The 20,790-nt window shown below is 47.7% G+C and overlaps 1 protein-coding gene across 1 annotated transcript in view; it reads right to left on the bottom strand.

The window, feature by feature from the left end:
• The window catches only part of LOC119965026 (ran-binding protein 17-like), a 1,262,848-nt gene that overhangs the window by 534,975 nt on the left and 707,083 nt on the right, over nucleotides 1–20,790 (bottom strand). Inside the window, exons 17-18 of the mRNA XM_038795235.1 lie at nucleotides 7,325–7,388; nucleotides 6,571–6,685 (exon numbers count right to left, since the gene is read on the bottom strand). Coding sequence (XP_038651163.1) covers nucleotides 6,571–6,685; nucleotides 7,325–7,388 — 179 coding nt within the window. The remainder of the gene's footprint in view (nucleotides 1–6,570; nucleotides 6,686–7,324; nucleotides 7,389–20,790) is intronic.

Raw genomic sequence — 20,790 nt, 5'->3', positions numbered from 1 at the left:
CATCAGTGCTAATCACTGCGCCACCGTGCGCCCCTCACTATACATTTCTGTTGCATGTCCTCCCTCTCTTACTTAGCAGCTCTGCTACCCATCAATAAATCCTGTTCCCTGCACAATACTTCTACTATCGGTGAGCCAATGGCCATGCTGTGCCTAAACATCAGCTCGCCGTGGTGCAGCATGGCTGATAACAGCCGGGAGACCCCGGTCCCTGGATTTACCCGGCTCGCAACGCCTTGCGATCTCGCAAGATGTTTCGTTGCGAATCCCATAGATTGTGGAATTTTTTGATGCTTGTGATTGGGCCAGGGGTGCCGTACGTGGGTATTGTGAGGGATGCGGGGGCCATAGTGTGTTTGGGCTGTGGGGGGGATCAGGGATTTCTTTGGGGGCCTCATAGATTGTGACAAAATGTATCTGTTGCTACACTAGAGAGTTCTGGCGAGCGGAGCTCCCCAGTGTACAAAGCGGGGCTACGTGCAGCCTCGGCCGTGCATCCCCCGCTAAGGCCCCTTATACAACGCAAATCGCGTTGAATTGCCATGTGTTTCTCGCCACTGCGAACGCTGGGAAACACGCGGCTAAACACACTTAGTTAAATCGAGCCCTTTGTCTGGATAACCTTTTATTCCACATTCCATGCTATTTGTGACCGAATTCCTCTTGTACCATGCCCTATTATATCCAAAATGAGATCCATATAATTTCATAATTTACAATGTCAATTACTGGTTCCTTTCATAAACCCATAAGAAATAGGAGCTAGAGTAGCTCATTCTGCCTTTCGTGCCTGCTCAACCATTTATTCTGATCATGGCTGATTTAACACTCACTAAGTCAGCTTAATTCCCGACTGATTAAAACTTATCTGTAAAATTCCAGGTGAGCAACCACGGGAGCGATGATTGTTCGAAAAGCTCAATATTTATTTAACCTACTAGATACAACTCCTACTCCCCAAAAGGACTCCCGCACCCGTGGTCCAGCCCACCGGTCAAGTGTCTCTGGTGTGTGGCAGCTTCGGCATCTCTTTCAGGTAACATGCTGACTCTGGTCTGGGCCTCTCGGGGTGTGCCCCCAGTGGCGGGTGTCCTGAACTGCAGCTCAGGGTGGAGCAGGGTGCTCCACATGTGGCCGGGCACCCTAGGCTCAGGATGGCCATGCTCCGAAGATCCTGAACCCCTTGTTCCGCATCTTCCCGGGTCAAGGTGATGTTGACCGTCTTTAGTAAATCAAGGTGTGTTTCCCCAGCAAGTGTTCTTGGGTAACGCATCGCGGATGCCGCAGACCAGCCGGTTTCTGAGCGACTCTGATAAAGCTTGGTCGAGTTTGTAAAACTTGAAGAGTTTTCGCAAACGGGCCAAAAAGTTGGCCACTGATGCTTTGTGGCAGTATGTAAATGAATAAACAGGGAGCATTTATTGTGCAGCTTTGAATTGCTTTGAGCAAAAGGTGTGGAGGGGGCAGTGCTGAGATTCAAACTCAGCATCTGCTGTTTACCAGAGTGGCGCTTTAACCACCTGACCCACAGTGCCCAGCCACTGTATGTAAATGAAAACGGTGGACTATAAGCAGAGTTTTGGATCGAAGCGGTCGCGCACCAATGCGACCAATTCTGCAAAGGAATGGGTTTCAGGCAGAGTTGGGTAAGTTAAACTTCTGATGATGCTATGCGTTTCCACTCCGCAGAGCATGAGGACGATCACTGTTTGCCTTTTGTCGCCCACAATGGCGTTAAGCCGAAAGAAATAACATAGCCACTCAATATATTAGATCCAGTCACCCGCCTGGGTGTAGAACACCTCCAATTTCCCAATGAGTGGCATAGCTGCAGCCAGGTGGAAAGCCTCTAGAGGCGTAGTTGAGTTGGGCCGGGTCCGGAGGAAATGGCGTCTCTTGCAGCTCCATTTCACCCTCATCGCCAATGTAAAGAGTGACCACATGGAAGCGATAACTGTCAGAAAAACTCAATATTTATTTAATTAGATACAAAAATGGCGTCTCTTGCAGCTCCATTTCACCCTCATCGCCAATGTAAAGAGTGACCACATGGAAGCGATAACTGTCAGAAAAACTCAATATTTATTTAATTAGATACAACTCCTACTCCCCGAAGGGTCTCCCACACTTGGGTTGGGATATTTTTGCCCCATGGAACCCTTGATTAAGGGTGTTTCTCCACCCCCTCATCTGGGGAGATCACATTCAGGTCAAGCCATGAGGACTCTGATGTTGCAGATCCCGTGGCCTCCGGTCAGGTTATAAAACTATCAATTTCAGCCTTGAAAATGTTCAAGGACTCGGCCTCCACAGCTTCCTGGGGTAAAGAGTACCAATGATTCACCACTCTTTGGGAAAGGAATTCTCCTTCAAATCTGTTTTAAATGAACACCACCTTATTCTGAGACTGTTCCCTCTTGTCCTGCACTCTCCCATGAGAGGAAACATCCTCCCAACATCAACCCATTAAAAAAAAAATTTCATTGTCACAAGAAGGCTTACATTAACACTGCAATGAAGTTACTGTGAAAAGCCCCGAGTCGCCACATTCTGGTGCCTGTTCTGGTACACAGAGGGAGAATTCAGAATGTCCAATTCACCTAATAGCACACCTTTAGGGATTAGTGGGAGGAGGCTGGAGCACCAGGAGGAAACCCACAGACATGGGGAGAACGTGCAGACTCCGCACAGACAGTGACCAAGCCGGGAATCGAACCTGGGACCTTGGCGCTGTGAAGCTACAGTGCTAACCGAGTTCTACCATGCTGCCCAACCTCCTAAGAATCTTATATGTTTCAATCATATCACCATTCATTCTTCTGAATTCCAAGGTGTACAGATCCGACCTGTCCAATCTTTCCTCATACATTCTACATGCTGTGCTATCCATGTGCGAATCAATCGCTTTCTTGGCACACTTTACGCTATCCATGACTGGATCCCTTACTCCCAACATCATTTGCTATCTGTGACTGGATCCCCTTTCACCCTGCATGCGATGTTTTCTGGAACCAGATCCCTTTCTCTCCAAACCCTACACTTTGTTATTGGTGTTCTATTTCAGAGCGCCAACTAGGGGAGGATAGAACTGGAGCCAATCTTTACACACTTTCATAAGTTTTATTTACCAAGATACACATTACAAACAAACAAAGAACAAACAAAGAAAAGGACAGCACAGGAACAGGCCCTTCGACCCTCCAAGCCTGTGCCAACCATGCTGCCCGTCTAAACTAAAATCTTCTGCACTTCCAGCGTCCGTATCCCTCTATTCCCATCCTATTCATGTATTTGGCACGATGCCCCTTAAATGTCACTAATATCCCTGCTTCCACCACCTCCTCCGGCACCGAGTTCCAGGCATCCACTACCCTCTGTGTACAAAACTTGCCTAGTACATCTCTAAACCTTGCCCTCGCACCTTAAAGCTATGCTCCCTAATAATTGACCTCTCTACCCTAGGAAAAAGCCTTTGACTATCCACTCTGTCTATGCCCGTCATAATTTTGTCGACATCCCCTCAACCTCCATTGTTCCAGTGAGAACGGGTTTATTCAACCTCTCCTCACAGCTAATGCCCTCCATACGAGGCAACATCCTGGTAAATCTCTTCTGCACCCCCTCTAAAGCTTCCACATCCTCTGGTAGTGTAGCGACCAGAATTGAACACTATACTCCAAGTGTGGCCTACAGCTGCAACATGACTGGCCAATTTTTATACTTGATGCCCTGGCCAATGAAGACAAGCATGCCATAAGCCTTCTTGACTACCTTCTCCACCTGTGTTGCCACTTTCAGTGACCTGTGGACCATGCAAACATAACCTAGCCACCAAAATGTCAGTCCGTTTCTACTTATAGAACAAATAAATCCCCAGTTAACGCCCACCACTTGCACACAATTAAATACAATTAACAATTCATTCGCTTTCTCTTTGCACATTCTGCTAAATACAACCGGATTACTTAATTTTCACACGCTACCCTCTCAGAGGCAGATTCCTTTTGATTCCATACCATGTGCTATCCATAACTGCATCACTTCCTTTCCATATAAATCAGAAAGTAATGGGTTCGTGTTCAGCAATCTGAACTGAGCCAGAGCAGTAGTTACATAAGAACATAAGGACTAGGAGCAGGAGTAGGCCATCTGGCCCCTCGAGCCTGCTCCGCCATTCAATTAGATCATGGCTGATCTTTTGTGGACTCAGCTCCACTTTCCGGCCTGAACACCATAACCCTTAATCCCTTTATTCTTCAAAAAACTATCTATCTTTACCTTAAAAACATGTAATGAAGGAGCCTCAACTGCTTCACTGGGCAAGGAATTCCATAGATTCACAACCCTTTGGGTGAAGAAGTTCCTCCTAAACTCAGTCCTAAATCTACTTCCCCTTATTTTGAGGCTATGCCCCCTAGTTCTGCTGTCACCCGCCAGTGGAAACAACCTGCCCGCATCTATCCTATCTATTCCCTTCATAATTTTAAATGTTTCTATAAGATCCCCCCTCATCCTTCTAAATTCCAACGAGTACAGTCCCAGTCTACTCAACCTCTCCTCATAATCCAACCCCTTCAGCTCTGGGATTAACCTAGTGAATCTCCTCTGCACACCCTCAGCGCCAGTACGTCCTTTCTCAAGTAAGGAGACCAAAACTGAACACAATACTCCAGGTGTGGCCGCACTAACACCTTATACAATTGCAACATAACCTCCCTAGTCTTAAACTCCATCCCTCTAGCAATGAAGGACAAAATTCCATTTGCCTTCTTAATCACCTGTTGCACTTGTAAACCAACCTTCTGTCGCTCATGCACTAGCACACCCAAGTCTCTCTGAACAGCGGCATGCTTTAATATTTTATCGTTTAAATAATAATCCCGTTTGCTGTTATTCCTACCAAAATGGATAACCTCACATTTGTCAACATTGTATTCCATCTGCCAGACCCGAGCCCATTCACTTAACCTATCCAAATCCCTCTGCAGACTTCCAGTATCCTCTGCACTTTTCGCTTTACCACTCACCTTAGTGTCATCTGCAAACTTGGACACATTGCCCTTGGTCCCCAACTCCAAATCATCAATGTAAATTGTGAACAATTGTGGGCCCAACACGGATCCCTGAGGGACACCACTAGCTACTGATTGCCAACCAGAGAAACACCCATTTATCCCAACTCTTTGCTTTCTATTAATTAACCAATCCTCTATCCATGCTACTATTTTACCCTTAATGCCATGCATCTTTATCTTATGCAGCAACCTTTTGTGTGGCACCTTGTCAAAGGTTTTCTGGAAATCCAGATATACCACATCCATCGGCTCCCCGTTATCTACTGCACTGGTAATGTCCTCAAAAAATTCCACTAAATTAGTTAGGCATGACCTGCCTTTTACGAACCCATGCTGCGTCTGCCCAATGGGACAATTTCTATCCCGATGCCTCGCAATTTCTTCCTTGATGATAGATTCCAGCATCTTCCCTATTACCGAAGTTAAACTCACTGGCCTATAATTTCCTGCTTTCTGCCTACCTCCTTTTTTAAACAGTGGCGTCACGTTTGCTAATTTCCAATCCACCGGGACCACCCCAGAGTCTAGTGAATTTCGGTAAATTATCACTAGTGCATCTGCAATTTCCCTAGCCATCTCTTTTAGCACTCTGGGATGCATTCCATCAGGGCCAGGAGACTTGTCTACCTTTAGCCCCATTAGCTTTCCCATCACTCCCTCCTTAGTGATAACAATCCTCTCAAGGTCCTCACCTGTCATAGCCTCATTTCTATCAGTCGCTGGCATGTTATTTGTGTCTTCCACTGTGAAGACCGACCCAAAAAACCTGTTCAGTTCCTCAGCCATTTCCTCATTTCCCATTATTAAAACTCCCTTCTCATCCTTTAAAGGACCAATATTTACGCCAGTATATTAGTTTTAGTGCCACTGGGTTAATAGGAGGAAATATGCGCCTGGTTCCTGGCCTAGGATAGTCATGTGATAATAGTTTTGGGCTTGGTGGCGATGGCCTCTTCAGCTGAATAGTTGGTTCACTGTCCAGAGTTACCTGTGAAGAAAGGCCACTTTGATGAGGTAGTGTTTGTCTGCTGCAATTTATATTTGTAGCGAGTGAGAGTGACTGGCTTCAGGACGAAGGTGGCTAAATAGGAGACCAAAATACCATTAAGTATTTATGAAAAAAATCCGATCAATTTTTTTCCTCCAATCTATGAGATGTTACATGATGCTCCCATGCACAATGCGAATGATTGACAAGTGATAGTATAAGCTGCTCAGAATTTAGCGAAACCCAGTTTATTTAATTACAAAATCCGCACTTTAATATGTTCTAAACAAAAAGGAATTGGAACATTATTTTTTAGGACGATATTATTTTCATCAATATACTCGTAAATTTAATTTAAAAAAGAATCGAAGGGGGTGGGTTAATAAAAAGAAAAAACCTCCCAGAAAAAGTCTTCAACAATAACCTTTTTCATGTATAAGCCCAAGGCAAGTTGCTGTGATAAATAGTTAGCGATCCAAATGTGACAGCTGAACTTTTCCATCTTACCCAAGTCGACGAGAAGCAGGCGAGTCAGTGCAGTGTAGAAGGTCGTGCGGCATCTCAGGACAGCATCACCAAGGTGGAAGTGTTCACTGATGCCCAGGAAAGGGAAGTGTTCACTCTGATCATCCAAAGGAGAAGCACAGGAAGAAGTAATTAATCAGTATATACACTAATTTCATTACTGGAGGCAAAGGTTTCAACTTTCACACCTTATCTCCTGAAGTAATTTGCTCCAGCAGCTCTCTAGTGCCTCAAATTGTGCACATTTGAGCCTAGAAGTTGAATGCCAGGCAGGTTATTTGACTGTGAAGGGCTTTAGAGCTAAGCCTAGTCCTGTTCTCAGCTGACATTTAAACACAAACAGGTGCAAGGATCATTCGGAAATTGGAATCAAGGTTAATGCAGAAGCCCACCTTTTGAATGGGCCAAGGCTTGGTACAAATATGGGCTGAACCCTGACAATCTCGTCTATACTGCAGCGCCTAATTAGACTGGGCCTCTGGAGGAGCTGGATTAAATAGCTGGCTTTCAAACTCTGACAGCTGAACTCAAGTTTCACAGAAATGAAAGGAACAAATAATTTGCCTGGTTTTAATTTTGCACCTCTGGTCATTCCTTAATAGTGTGAGAGAGGAATTTGTGAAGAATCAACTTTTATAACAAAATAACAGTTGTGACATCCAAGACAAATATATTGTAATTGGCTGGAAAAACGTTTTAAAAAACAACTCCTCTCTGACAAATAAAAGGTACTTACAGTGTGGTTTCGAAGCATGAATCGTACTGCATCAATCTTCACCAGCTTCTTCAAGATGGCATACGTAATGGCAATGTCAAGGATAGAAACAAAGAACATGGCTAAAACCCTGTGACCTGACTGGTTTAAACCTCCTGTAAATATGTATGATCATACACATGACAACAAGGTGCTGCTCGGCAATGCCTGCAGTGAGGGCTCAGGAGAAGCTCTGTGGAGGGATGAAAAAGTTGTGGAAGAGTCATGACTCCATGCTGCGGTAAACATAACCTTTTGGATAAATGGCTGAAAGAGCTGCAGTTATGCATGTATGCCGGTGCTGGAGTGGGGCCTCTGGAAGCCAGTGGAACGTAGTCTTAGGAGATCAGATTGAGCTATTAGGAGCGACTTTTGGGAGGGAATTCATAGGCTAGATCTTGAAAGTAAAGATTTAAAATCCCTCATGAGGGACAGAGTTTTGACGAGGTTGTATAACTGAGAGTTTTGACACTTCAGACAGTACATTCCAGACTTTAACCGCTAGTAGTGTGAATATGATCTTTCTCATATTGCTTTTGCTTCTTTTTCCAATTACTTTAAATCTGTGCCCTCTCGTTCTCGGTCCTTTCATCAGTGGGAACAGTTGTTCCCTATCTACCCTTTCCAGAGCTGAATGATTTTGAAAACCTCAATCAGATCTCCTTTCAACCATCTCTCCTCTAAGGAAAACAGTCCTAACTTCCTCAGTCTACCTTCATAACTGAAGTTTATCATGCCTGGAACCATTTTGTAAACCTCTTCTGCACTCTCTCCAATGCATCCTTCTTAATGCACGGCCAGAATTGGATGAAATAATCCAGCTGAGGCCAAAACAGTGTCTTTTTAAAATTTATTCATGGGTTGTGGGCATCGTCGACTAGGTCCCCACTTATTGCCATCTCTGATTGACGGTGAGAGGTTGGTGGTGAACTGCCTTCTTGAACTGCTGGAGTTCATGGGATGCAAGTCCACCCACAGCACTGTTAGGGAGGGAGTTCCAGGATTTTGACCAAGTGATGGTGAAGGAATGTCGATATATTTCGAAGTCAGGATGGTCTTAGGCAACTTTAATTCCATGTTCTTGTACTCTATTCCCCTAGTGATAAAGTCTAGGGTGCTGTATGCTTTCAGAACCTGCTGTGCTACTTTCAATGACTTAAACATAGAACATAGAACTGTACAGCACAGAACAGGCCCTTCGGCCCTCGATGTTGCGCCGAGCCATGATCACCCCACTCAAACCCACGTATCCACCCTAGACCCGTAACCCAATAACCCCCCCATTAACCTTACTTTTTAGGACACTACGGGCAATTTAGCATGGCCAATCCACCTAACCTGCACATCTTTGGACTGTGGGAGGAAACCGGAGCACCCGGAGGAAACCCACGCACACACGGGGAGGACGTGCAAACTCCGCACAGACAGTGACCCAGCCGGGAATCGAACCTGGGACCCTGGAGCTGTGAAGCATTTATGCTAACCACCCTGCTACCGTGCTGCCCAAGTGTACACTCAGATTCTTCTGCTCCTTCTCTGTTTAGAATTGTACCCTTTATTTTATAGTGTCTCTCCATGTTCTTTCTTCCAAAATTAATCACTTCACATTGCTCCATATTGAACTTCATTACCCCTTTTCCACCCATTCCACCAACTTGTCTATGTCTTTTCAAACTGCGGCACAATAGCACAGTGGTTAACATTGTTGCTTCACATCGCCAGGGTCACAGGTTCGATTCTCGGCTTGGGTCACTGCCTGTGTGGAGTCTGCACATTCTCCCTGTCTGCGTGGGTTTCCTCCAGGTGCTCTGGGTTCCGCCCACAAGTCCCGAAAGAGGTGCTGTTAGGTAATTTGGACATTCTGAATTCTCCTTCTGTACCCAAACAGGTGCCTGAGTGTGGCGATTAGGGGCTTTTCACAGTAACTTCATTGCAGATTAATGTAAGCCTATTTGTGACAATAAAGATGATAAAAAAAAGTTTTACACAATCCCCCTCCCTGCTCACAATGCTCCCAAGTTCTGTATCATCTGCAAATTTTGAAATTGTGCCATGTACACCAAGGTCTAGGTCATTAATATGTATCAGCAAAAGCAAGAGCCCTTGGGGAACTCCATTACAATGCTTCTTCCAGCCCAAGAAGCATTCATTAACCACTACTCTGTTTCATGTCACTCAAGCCATTTTGTTATGGTCCCTTTTATTCCATGAGCTATAACTTTTCTCACAAGTCTTGAATTCTCTCTCTCTCTCTCTCGTGTCACAACAATTGGTTTTAAAAAAAACATGTTTTTTATTAAAATTTTCAATATTTCAACATAATAAACACAATTTTCAATATTTCAACATAATAAACATGAACCCAAGGCAAACCTCCATCACCTCATTCCCCCCCCCCCCCCCCCCCCCCGCAAATTAGACTCCTCCCTCCTTCACCTCTTGACACCAACCAAATCACCAAAGTGTAAGATAAACAAACCGCATCTCTTTTGGAACCCCTCATCTGCCCCCTCAGAGCAAATTTCACCTTCACTAAGAATTAGATCCCCCAGCCATGCCAGGGCACAGAGGGGGAAGCTGACCTCCACCCCACCAGGACCAGCCTGCAAGCAATATACAAAGCTAAGGCTAAGGCATCCATCTCCACACCCGTTACAACTCCGGCAGGTCAGGCACCCCGAATATGGTCTCCCGGGGACCAGGCTCCAAATCTACATGTGGGACCTCTGACATGGTGCTAAAAAACGACACCCAAAATTGCAACTTCAGGCAGGACCAAAACATATGAACGTGATTAACTGGGCCCCTCTTAAATTGTTAGCAGCTAACCTCCACCCTCTCAAACAGCCGGCTCATCCTCACCTTCGTTAAGCGCACCTTGTGCACCACTTTTAATTGAATCAACCCCAGCCCCGCACACGAGGTCGAGGCATTAACCTCACACCATAATCTCTCCTCCAACACCATCCACAGCTCCTCCTCCCACTTGGCTTTAATGTTTTCCATGGACACCTTATCCTCCTCCATGATCCTACCGTAAATCACCGAAACGACCCCACTCTCAGCCCCATCACCGTCAGTGTCTCCTACGAAGAGGCCAGTGCCACCGGAAAGTTCGGGATGATCTTTCTCGCGAAGTTCCGCACCTACATATACCTGAAGCCCTCCTCAAGCTGGAGCCCAAACTTCATCCCCCAGCTCCTCCAAACTGGCAAACCGCCCCTCCAAAACAGATCCTTCATCTCCTTCACCCCTCTCTCCTCCCATCACTTGAACCTCGCATCCATCCTCCCTGGCTCAAACTCATGGTTCCCCCTTGTCAACATCACCATCAAGCCTGCCCTCAACTTAAAGTGCTGCTGGAATCGCCTCCAAATCTTCAGCATGGCTACCACCACAGGACTCCCTGAATACTTCTCTGGGGCAAACGGTAGTGGCACTGTTGCCAACGCTAGCAGCTGCGAGCCTTTACAGGAATCCGTTTCCATCTGCACCCATGAGGCCTCCATCTCCCTGCTCCAGCCCTGCATCTTCTCCCCAATCGTTTCCCATTTATAGTATGGCAAGTCCAGTAGTGCCAACCCCCATGACGGCTGCTCCCTTTCGAGCAACGCTTTCCTCCCCTGCCCACATAAACTACGAAACCAGCCTATCTACCCCTTAAAAATGATTTCAATAAAAAGACCGGCACTGAAACAGAAAAAAAAAACTCAGCAGAATGTTCATGTTCACTGTCTGCACCCAGCCTTCCAAAGACAAGGGGAGACTATCCCACCGCAACAAGTTCTCCTTCACCCTTTCAACCAAGCTCGTGAAATTGAACTTACGTAGCCGTGCTCAATCCTGCGCCACCTGCACCCCCAGATACCTGAAATGAGTTGTTGCAATCCGGAATATCAACCCTCACCCCCCACCCGTGCCTGGAGAAGGCACCTCAAAATACTCGCTTTTCCTTAAATTAAATTTGTAACCATAATACACCCTGAATCTTCTTAGCAACCCAATTATATCCAGCACCAAAGAGCTCAGATCTGAGATGTACAATCGCAGATCATACGCATAGAGACACCCTATTCTCCACTCCCCCCCCCAGTGACTACCCCCTTCCATAAGTCCAAACCCCTCTGTGCAATGGTGAAGTGCTCCATCTTCAGCACAAACAGAAGGGAGGACATGGGGCATCCTTGTCTCATTCTCCAAAATAGTGTCATGGGAGTGTACCTTTAAGAAATGGGTATTTATCAAATAGCTGCAGTGATGTCATTGTGTGGGTGGAGCTGGGTTGTGTCTCTGGCTTTTAATTTTGTTTTGAGCTGGAAGCTGTTTGTGGCATTGTGTTTTGCTTTCGTTTTGGGCAGTTGCAAGCTGAATTCAGACAAGGAAGGTTCATTTTGTCTCTCTCTGTATGTTAAAAGGTGTCCAGATCACTTGATAATTTAAAAGTGACAACTGTCTTGTGCAAAGAACTTATACCTACTGCCTTGTTAAAAAGGGTGTTTGGCTTATGGATGTTCTTAGGAAAGTTATTTACATATAGAGTACTGTATCTGTGGGGGGTAGTTGTGTTGGTAGTTGATAAAATGTTTACTGTGTGTTTATAGAATGTTAACTGAATTCATAGAATAAACATTGTTTTGTTTAAAAATACTGAAGGTCTCTGTTGCATAACACCCGGAAAGTAGACCCTTGTGCTCCTCATAACTAAAATCTATTAAAGGTTGCAGGTAAACTCCATGATAAACTTTGGAGTTTTCTAAACCCTGGCCCATAACAATATCTTTGCCACCCCGATAGAGCCAGTGACCCGCACCTAGAACTCAATTTAGGTCATCCTCCTCCCTAAGATTAGTTGATGTGCGTTAAAACTCGTAGCATCCCAGGTTGGCGTATAGACATTGACCAAAACCACCAAAAGTAACTGCCAAAGCCTGACCATGATATATCTGCCACCAGGATACACCACAATATTGGCAGCCAAAACGGAATCCGTTTATTAACCAAAATCACCACCCCCCCCAGGCCCTACCATCGAAGTCAGAATGAAATACCTGGCTCAACCAGCTCTTCTGCAACCTGTCTGGTCCCTTACCCACAAATGAGTCTCCTACAAAAACACCACACCAGCCCTCAAACTTTTCAGGTGAGTGAATACCCTCGATCTTTTCACTGGGCCACCAAACCCTCCAGGTGGCTATCTGAATTAGGGCCTCCCACCTGACTTGACCTCTGGTCAGCCATTTCCACAAAAAAGGATTATCCGACAACTACTTAGAGAGCATAAAGCCCATCCAAGATGGCCACCAAACTCACCAGCAAGACAAAACAAAGAGAAATCTGTAGTTACCGTCAGCAAACTAACCCTATATATTCCCCATAACAACCATCATACAAAGAACACCCCTCATAACATTAAGCCTCCCACCAACATATGAAACTATCAACCCACCCAAGAACAAAGAAATACAAACTTGTATGTACAAGGAACCCCAACAACTCTCCACATCCTTTGCCCAACCCCAAAAACCCTGCAAAAACACAATCAGCTCGAACCGAGCCCATGTTCTTTACAAAGACATCGCATCCTTCAGCGCATCGAAATAATAGTCCTTTATCTCAAAAGCCACTTGGAGCTACACCAGGTATACCACCCCAAACTGAACACAATTCTTACACAGGACAGCTTGGGCCTTGTTAAACACTGCCCGCCTCTTTACCAGTTCTGCTCCAATGTCCTGATAAAGCCTGATGGCATGGCCTTCCTATTTATAGTCCCGATGCTCCTTAACCCACGTGAGGGCCCATTTCTTCTCCTGGAATCTGTGGAACTGTATTATAACAGCCAGTAGTGACTTGTTGGGTCAGGGCTTCTGCCATAGTGTCCGAACGAGCTCAGGAGGTGACTTGAATCCACCCTCCCCCACCCTCTTCCCAAACATCTTCGAGAAATATTCTGTGTGAGTTGGGCCTTCTATACCTTCGAGCAACTCCACAGTTCTGAGATTCTGCCTCCTAGAGCAGTTCTCCAGATCATCTACCTTGGCTCTCAGTACATTATTTTCACTGGCCATCAGGGAGATCTTAGCCTTCGATGTGCTTCAAAGGATTCACCTCCACGCCCTTTATCGTCGCACCATGCGCTTATACCATTTCAAAGGTCTTTTCTAATTCTGACCGAATGAGAGCCAGGGCATCCTCTATCGACTCACGAAGGTCTCCGGACACAACCTTCCATTGCTTCTCAAATTCAACCGCCAAGACGCCGGCAAGCATCTCGGCCGTTCTTTCCCTTATGTGGGAAATTCCATTGCGTGGGCTCCTTATACCCATTGGTCAGGTGGGATTTTACGAAAAATATCCCCAGAAATTGGCTGATCGGGCCAAAAATTAAGTACCCCGGTGGGAGCCACCTAGTGTGCGACTTCTTCCAACATGCCGCCACTGGAAGTCCGGCGACACAAAAAGTGTGATAGTGTAGCTTTCCAGTGGTAAAATACCCTGCTATTTAGTGCCTCTGAACTATTCACACAACCTATCAGGTGTTAGATCTTTTTAGCTAGCTCGCAAAGTACCTCCAAGAGCTCCTGACTCTTTTTCTGCCAAACAGGAAAACTGACCTCTTCCTGTGAATGATTTGTTTCTTTTCACACAAGAATTCTGTGTTCCTATGTCTGGTTCCTCTTTGTGCTTGCATCTGTGTGTTTATCACCTTCTGCCTCCAGCTCTCCTTTGCTTGTAACTTGACTTTCTTTCTGGCCACATCATTTCTGGTCTCAACTTCCATCCTGCTTTCAGGTCAAGGCTGTCAGGTCACACTTTTTATTACCCAAGAAAATGATAATTGATCCCTATATCATTGATACTTCTTGGAAGTTCCTTTCAAATATTTTTCAAAACAATTACAGATTTCACAGACATTTAAAGAAATTATATATGTTCCATACTGTACTGCTTCTGGAACAAATGCGTGAAACGTGGTTCCAACATGTAACCAATGCTGCAGCATCCACCACACCTCCCCTCCCCAACCTGAATTTTACGGGCAAGCCAGGGACTGGAATGTAGTGAGGTGGGCCTATAAATTAGAGTGGTATGCCAACTCTTGTTGGCTACTGATGCCCCCACTGTTATTTTACAAGCGAGAAGGAGGCATTGCATATGTCACCCATTCTTGACCTGAGTGAGGGCCTTAGGTTCAGCTCTGATTTAACAAGTGGTGGGAGAGGCCAATGCTCCAAGCACAGCCTGCCAGGTTTAACCTTGTGGACGGATGTCCAGTTAAACGGGGTAAAGGGAGGAATGCTTTTTGCTGGGTCCACAGCTTAGCCTCGATTACCTGCATGACCGGGTACATCGCTGAACGCTATCTCCTTGGCCTACCTGAAATGAAAAATGAAATGAAAATCGCTTATTGTCATGAGTAGGCTTCAATGAAGTTACTGTGAAAAGCCCCTAGTCGCCACATTCCGGCGCCTGTCCGGGGAGGCTGGTACGGGAATCGAACCGTGCTGCTGGCCTGCTTAAAAAGCCAGCGATTTAGCCCAGCAGTAACCATCACTCCTAGTGTGTAGAGAATGGACCAGCACCTCTATGAGACAGAATTTGATCCCGAAGACAGATAGAAACCCTGGGCATGATTAAACAGGAAAGGTTCTGCGTGCCAAATCGGGCGTGACTTCCGGGTGCTTCCTGACGGCCGAGCCAGTGTGACCGTGGCCCGTATTTAACGGCACTTAGTGTCAGACATGATCCCCCATGAGCTTCACAGTGGAACTGGATGGCCTGCCAGCTGATTCATCCGGACCACGCCTAGTAGCTCCCTGCTAACAAGTGAGAGGTGCTCATAAACAGCTCCCAAGCTGCACACGACCATGGCACCACGAAGACCTGCTCCACGCATGGGGGATGCCAACCTGGCCAGGCTGCTGGATGCCGTGGATGTGTGATGGGACACCCTGTTTCCCAAGGGCATTGGAGGACCAGCTACAGGGCCGCCAATGCCGCCTGGGAGGCAGTGGCAGTGTCCGTCAGTTCGGGCAGCGTGACTAGGAGGACCAGCGTCCAGCGCAGGAATAAGACCAACGACCTCTACCAGAACGCAAGGGTAAGATAACACCAGCCCCCTGACAGCAGTTCTGCCTGTCACCCCCACCGACCACCAGCACACCCCGCCCCTCAACAAGTCGGCAGTTGACACCTCCCACCTAGCATATTGCCATGCCTGTGCCCCAGCACACCCTGGCACCCACAAGTACAACCCCTCAATGCCCAGGAGCAGTGTCCACACATGCAACCTGTCATAGATCACCGTGCCCCCCCCCCCCGGATGCATCAAGCGTACGGCTCACAATGCCCTCTCTCTGTCCACGACGGAGATGTTAGCCGATAATAGGCAGGAAAGGGCCCCGACGGGCGGCGGGGTTCCAGACATGAGAGTCCTCAATCCCTGTGAGGAACGTGCCATTGAGATTGCAGGGTTGGCCGAGGAGGGAGCAGTCACTGACAACAAGATTGTCCTGCGCGACAGAGGTGAGGATCCACTGCCCCTTCACCCAAATGACCAGCCTCAAGTGAGTTAGTCATGCCAGACAAAATGATCCTTCCCGCTGACCAATTCCTTACATGTCCATTCTCTCGCAGAATCTCCATATCATGGGGCCAGGCCGGCCGGGCCATCTGAGGTTGTCCCCACCTCTGCCAATCAAGAGAACATCTCAGGGGCGAGACCACTGTTGACGCATCAGAGCTGTGATCCCCACCCTCCACCAGTGTAGAGGCGCCCACCTCAGTAGGCGACACTAGTGGACAGGCTCAGCTGAGTTCCAGTCAGATGGCGATCCTCCGGGCAAGGTTATCCCTGGCTGATGCAGACGCTAGTGCATGGCTGTGAGATACAGGAGAGGATGTCAGCGACACTCCGATTGGAGGAGTCCCAAAGGCTACGGGTGCAGGAGAGGGTGCCGGAAATGTATGGCATTGAGGTCAACACTGCTGGGGTTGCTACCTCAGTGGAAAGCCTGCAACACGAGGTCAGCTTCATGAGTGGCGGTGTCCAAGACATGGCTCAGTCTGTGTCAACCATAGCTGAGGACTTCAACATCATATCCAAGTCACTGAGGGATGTGTCCCAGATGCATGTGGACACTGCCGAAGCAGCAGTTGCATATCCCAGTTACTAAAGAGCATCGGCGAGGGCTTCAACACCATGGTGCAGATAACGGGGTAGGTGCTAGGACTGGCTGAGCAGGTGGTGCAGAGGCCTCTGAGTTCACTCCAGCCGCTTTACCATCCCATGGAGATCTCCAGGGCCCTACGGGTACCGTCCGAGAGGAGGGAGTGCTGGAGGCTGACCCGGAACCTTCCTGCAGGGAGTCGACGGTGGGCTCCACCTCATCTGAATCAAGGTCTCCTGACCCCCAGCACGTCTCAAGTTCAGTGGGCAGAACAGGGTGGCACAGAGACGCCAGTGACACCGGTAAGTTGGCCGGAGTCTTCTGGCAGCTGGCCCCCCAGAGGACATCCACCAAGGGGATCAAAGGGAGGGGAGTGGGGGTGATCTATGGGGGTAGGGGGAAGAGGGTGATTCAGGGGAATGAAAGATTTGGGGGAAGGAGAGGGTGAACTGATGGATAAAGCCTCGACCTATGAAAAGCGGGCAAGGATATGAGCCTCCCTGGCCCTCCAGGCATGCTAGACCCTCGGCGCTGCCTGTCCTCCTTCTCCGGCTGCTCTCGTGGGTCCTCCCCTGGCTCGTTCTCCATCATGTCCGCCTCCTCCAACATGTCACCTCGCTGCTGTGTCAGGTTGTGGAGGAAATCCTCTGCGCGTGTGCTACAGTGCACAATGAGAGCAGTCCAGGCATCAGAACCGCATTTTGAGCAGTCCAATGCACTGCTCAATGACAGCTCAGGTGACAACATGCGTCTCATTATATTGGATCTCCATATCAGTCTCCGGCCTCCGCACTGGCGTCATCAGCCAGTATCTCAGCAGGTCCTCCTTATCCCCAAGAACTAACCCGACATCCTGGGGTGATCCTCAGATGCCGTCGATCTCAGTGTCCCAGGATGTAGCTGTCATGTGTACACTCTGGGAAGCATGCGCATGCGTGCATGATCTGGAGGTGATGGTCACACATGAGTTGAACATTCCTGTTAATGAAGGGCACTCCCTGATGCACTTGTGCACGTAAGATGGCATGCGTGCCATCCATTGGCCCATGGACCTGGGACATCCCGCCGATGGTAGAAAATCCTGCTGCCCGGGCATCTTGATAGACTTGGTCCAGCTTAAAGTTTATATCGTCAGCTACCTGGGTATGCAGGGATTCATTGACTTCACGGATGTAGCTTGTGAAATGTCACACAAATCCTCCTCAAGCCCTGGAATGAACCCGTTGCATAAAGGTTCATTTGTGTGGTGACCTCCACGGCCACCGGGAGTGGGTGTCCTCCTCCACCACGGGGTTCCACAAGAAATGGCACAGGTGCCGCCCAGTCTCCTTGTTGAGATGGAGTCTCCAGCATTACAAGCTGTCCGACATCTGCTCGAATGACCAACGATGCCTGTACACCTTGAGACGCCGCCAGCATCCCCCTCTGGATCCCTCCCCGGCCTGGTGGGTGGCCGGGTGTGCAGCAGCCCCCTGAACATGGGCTGCCGCTGCAGGGTAAACAACATCAACCACCTTGGTTGCTGTAAGAAATTGGAGGAGGAGATGAGTCTGACAATCAGTTAAGGCTTCCATCCGAGACTCTCAAATCCCCCAAGGCTCTCCCAATCCTGACATGTCCCGACTTTGCTCAGAATGCCATCCACCGAGACAGTTGTGCTGGTGGACCCCGCCCTGCACACTCACCCCCAGTCACATCAGGAGCCCCCAGACCCCGACAGGGAACACTCATGAGACCGTTATCAAGAACCTTCCCCTGATCCAGACAATCACCCTCTGGTCACGGGAATCTTCTAGTGCTGAAACCCAGCTCTTGGGTGTTGTTGATTGTTGGCTGTTGCCTCTGTGGTGTTGACACCCCCAGAGTTCAGGCAAAGTGTCAAGGCCTCACCGTTTGATTGGAATGCTTGGCAATAAAACTCGTCTGACATATGACACGTGGGCCCACGAGAATGCACTTGGAAATATTTTGTTTATTAAATGGTCAACATTAACAAAGATTTTAAAATTAACCAAGGAGCATTCCACATATCACATTGCCCATTAAACAACATGGAAATATCACCATTCCATAATGGTACCAATACAAAGCTATATCAGCTCATTTTCACAAAAGAAAACAAACACACAATATCAACCCTCACAGGTACCTCAACAGAACCGGAGGGGAAGCCACTGTGTAATCAAATCCAGAACTTGGTTGTAGAAGTGATCTGTCCATCAATCTGTTACTAGTCCAAGTATTAGTGCCATTCTCTGTCCAGGAGCCGCAGCTCTGCAGGCCCTCCCACATGGCCCAAAATCACCGGAACCAAATCCTGGTGCTAAAGGTGCAACTGACAATCCTGGACTTCCAGTGTGTTTAACCCACGGTTACATGCCAGTCCATGCACCAGATCAGCAATAAAACCATCAGCAATATGTGAAAGCAGTTTTTCACATATGCCATCAGGTGATCCATTTGGATCAATGCTGCACACCAGGTCACGTAGCGCCTTCTTGCTTCAAACCAGATTAGCTTCTGGACCCATAGGTCCCCTGAGTCAGGTGTTCCAGGACCCAGGTATTTTAGAAATAGTTTCCCCTCTTTCCGGCTGCAGAAAAGGAAGTAAACATCAACAGCAGCCTCCAGGCATTTGCAGCCACCAGCAGGAGCAAGCAGCAAACACAGCCTGCAGCTGTGAAGTGCTTTCATAACTAACAAGGCCAATTCCTTATTAGCAATAGCCTTCAGCTGGGCAGCCAGAGGCTGCTCATAGTCAGAGGGAGTTAAAGTGATCTACAGCATATAACCACGAACAGGGCTCTGGAAGTGTTTGATGGGACAGACAGGCAGCAGCTGTAGTTGCCCCTGTTATCGGTGTACACAATATTGGAGGATGGGCTTTAGAACAACAGGCGCTGAGCCCCTAATGCACCCCACCCCCTCAGCCTATGGGGTGACGCCTGACCAATAGCATCAAGATCCCCGACGAGACCCCTCCTCTTCCGGAGGCTCACCCAACCCCCACCCGAGCACTGGGGTTGCGGCATCAGTGCCCCTTGGAGCATTCCCAAAAATTAAAATGGCTACTCACCTCCTCCGATCATCTCAGCAGCCATTTCACTAGATTTCCGTTTTTATTTTATTTTTAATTTTGGAGTACCCAATTCATTTTTTCCAATGAAGGGGCAATTTAGTGTGGCCAATCTACCTAGACTGCACATCTTTGGGTTGTGGGGCGAAACCCACGCAAACACGGGGAGAATGTGAAAACTCCACACGGACAGTGACCCAGAGCCGGGATCGAACCTGGGACCACAGTGCCGTGAGGCAACAGGGCTAACCCACTGCGCCATCGTGGTGCCCCTAGATTTCCGTTTTTAAATAGGAAGGCTAATTGGCACTCACGTGACATTTCGCTGGGGAGCCAGTTAGTTTCCAGGAGGCCATTAGATTGAGCTTTCATCTCATTAATGAGATGGAGATCACCCTTAACTGATCTGATGGTGTTTTGCACTTCGAGGCGGGATCCTGAATTCGGCAACAGGAGCGGGCCGGTTAGATCATGAGCTGATTCGCACCTGGTGTGGATCCAGAATCCAGACATTGGCCTCTCCCGTGATTAACCAGCGTGCCCAGATTTGGGTTGGTCACAACGCAGCCATTAAATCACTTCCCTCCCCCCACCCGTCTCATACTAATTAAAGGACCTTTGCCCAAAAATTTAAGTGGCCCAGCCAAGCATAGGTAGGGTTGCCCTCAGCATTTACTCTGGGATGCCCAGAGCCCGCCATGGAAATGTGCAGTGGGAGCTTTACTCTGTACCTAACTTAAGTATCTGTCCTGGGAATGTGTCATGGGACATTGCAGAAGCATCGAACCTGAGCTGTACCTGCCGTGGGAATAGTTTGATGGATTCATGTAAAAAAAAAATCGCTTATTGTCACAAGTAGGCTTCAATGAAGTTACTGTGAAAAGCCCCCTAGTTGCCACATTCCGGCGCTTGTTCGGGGAGACCAGTACGGGAAAGGAGCTTCATTCATGTAACAATATGTGCCAAGATGCAATAGGATGAATAACCTCTCACCATCTTGCTCTGAGGGTAGCTGAGACATGTAACTAATGACATTCATGAGAACTAATTATCCTCATCCAATCGATACAACATTATTAAGCAAAAACTCTGAGGGGAAGAAAATGCAGCTTTTTTATATTTCTCCTCTCCCACTTTCCCACTAAAAAGCTCATATAGCCACAGAACATTGTGCACTGGTACAATACAGAGGTTTGAGAAAG

This window comes from Scyliorhinus canicula, chromosome 4, assembly GCF_902713615.1.
Source record: "Scyliorhinus canicula chromosome 4, sScyCan1.1, whole genome shotgun sequence".
Taxonomy (NCBI): domain Eukaryota; kingdom Metazoa; phylum Chordata; class Chondrichthyes; order Carcharhiniformes; family Scyliorhinidae; genus Scyliorhinus; species Scyliorhinus canicula.
This window is presented reverse-complemented; position numbering and strand designations above follow the sequence as displayed.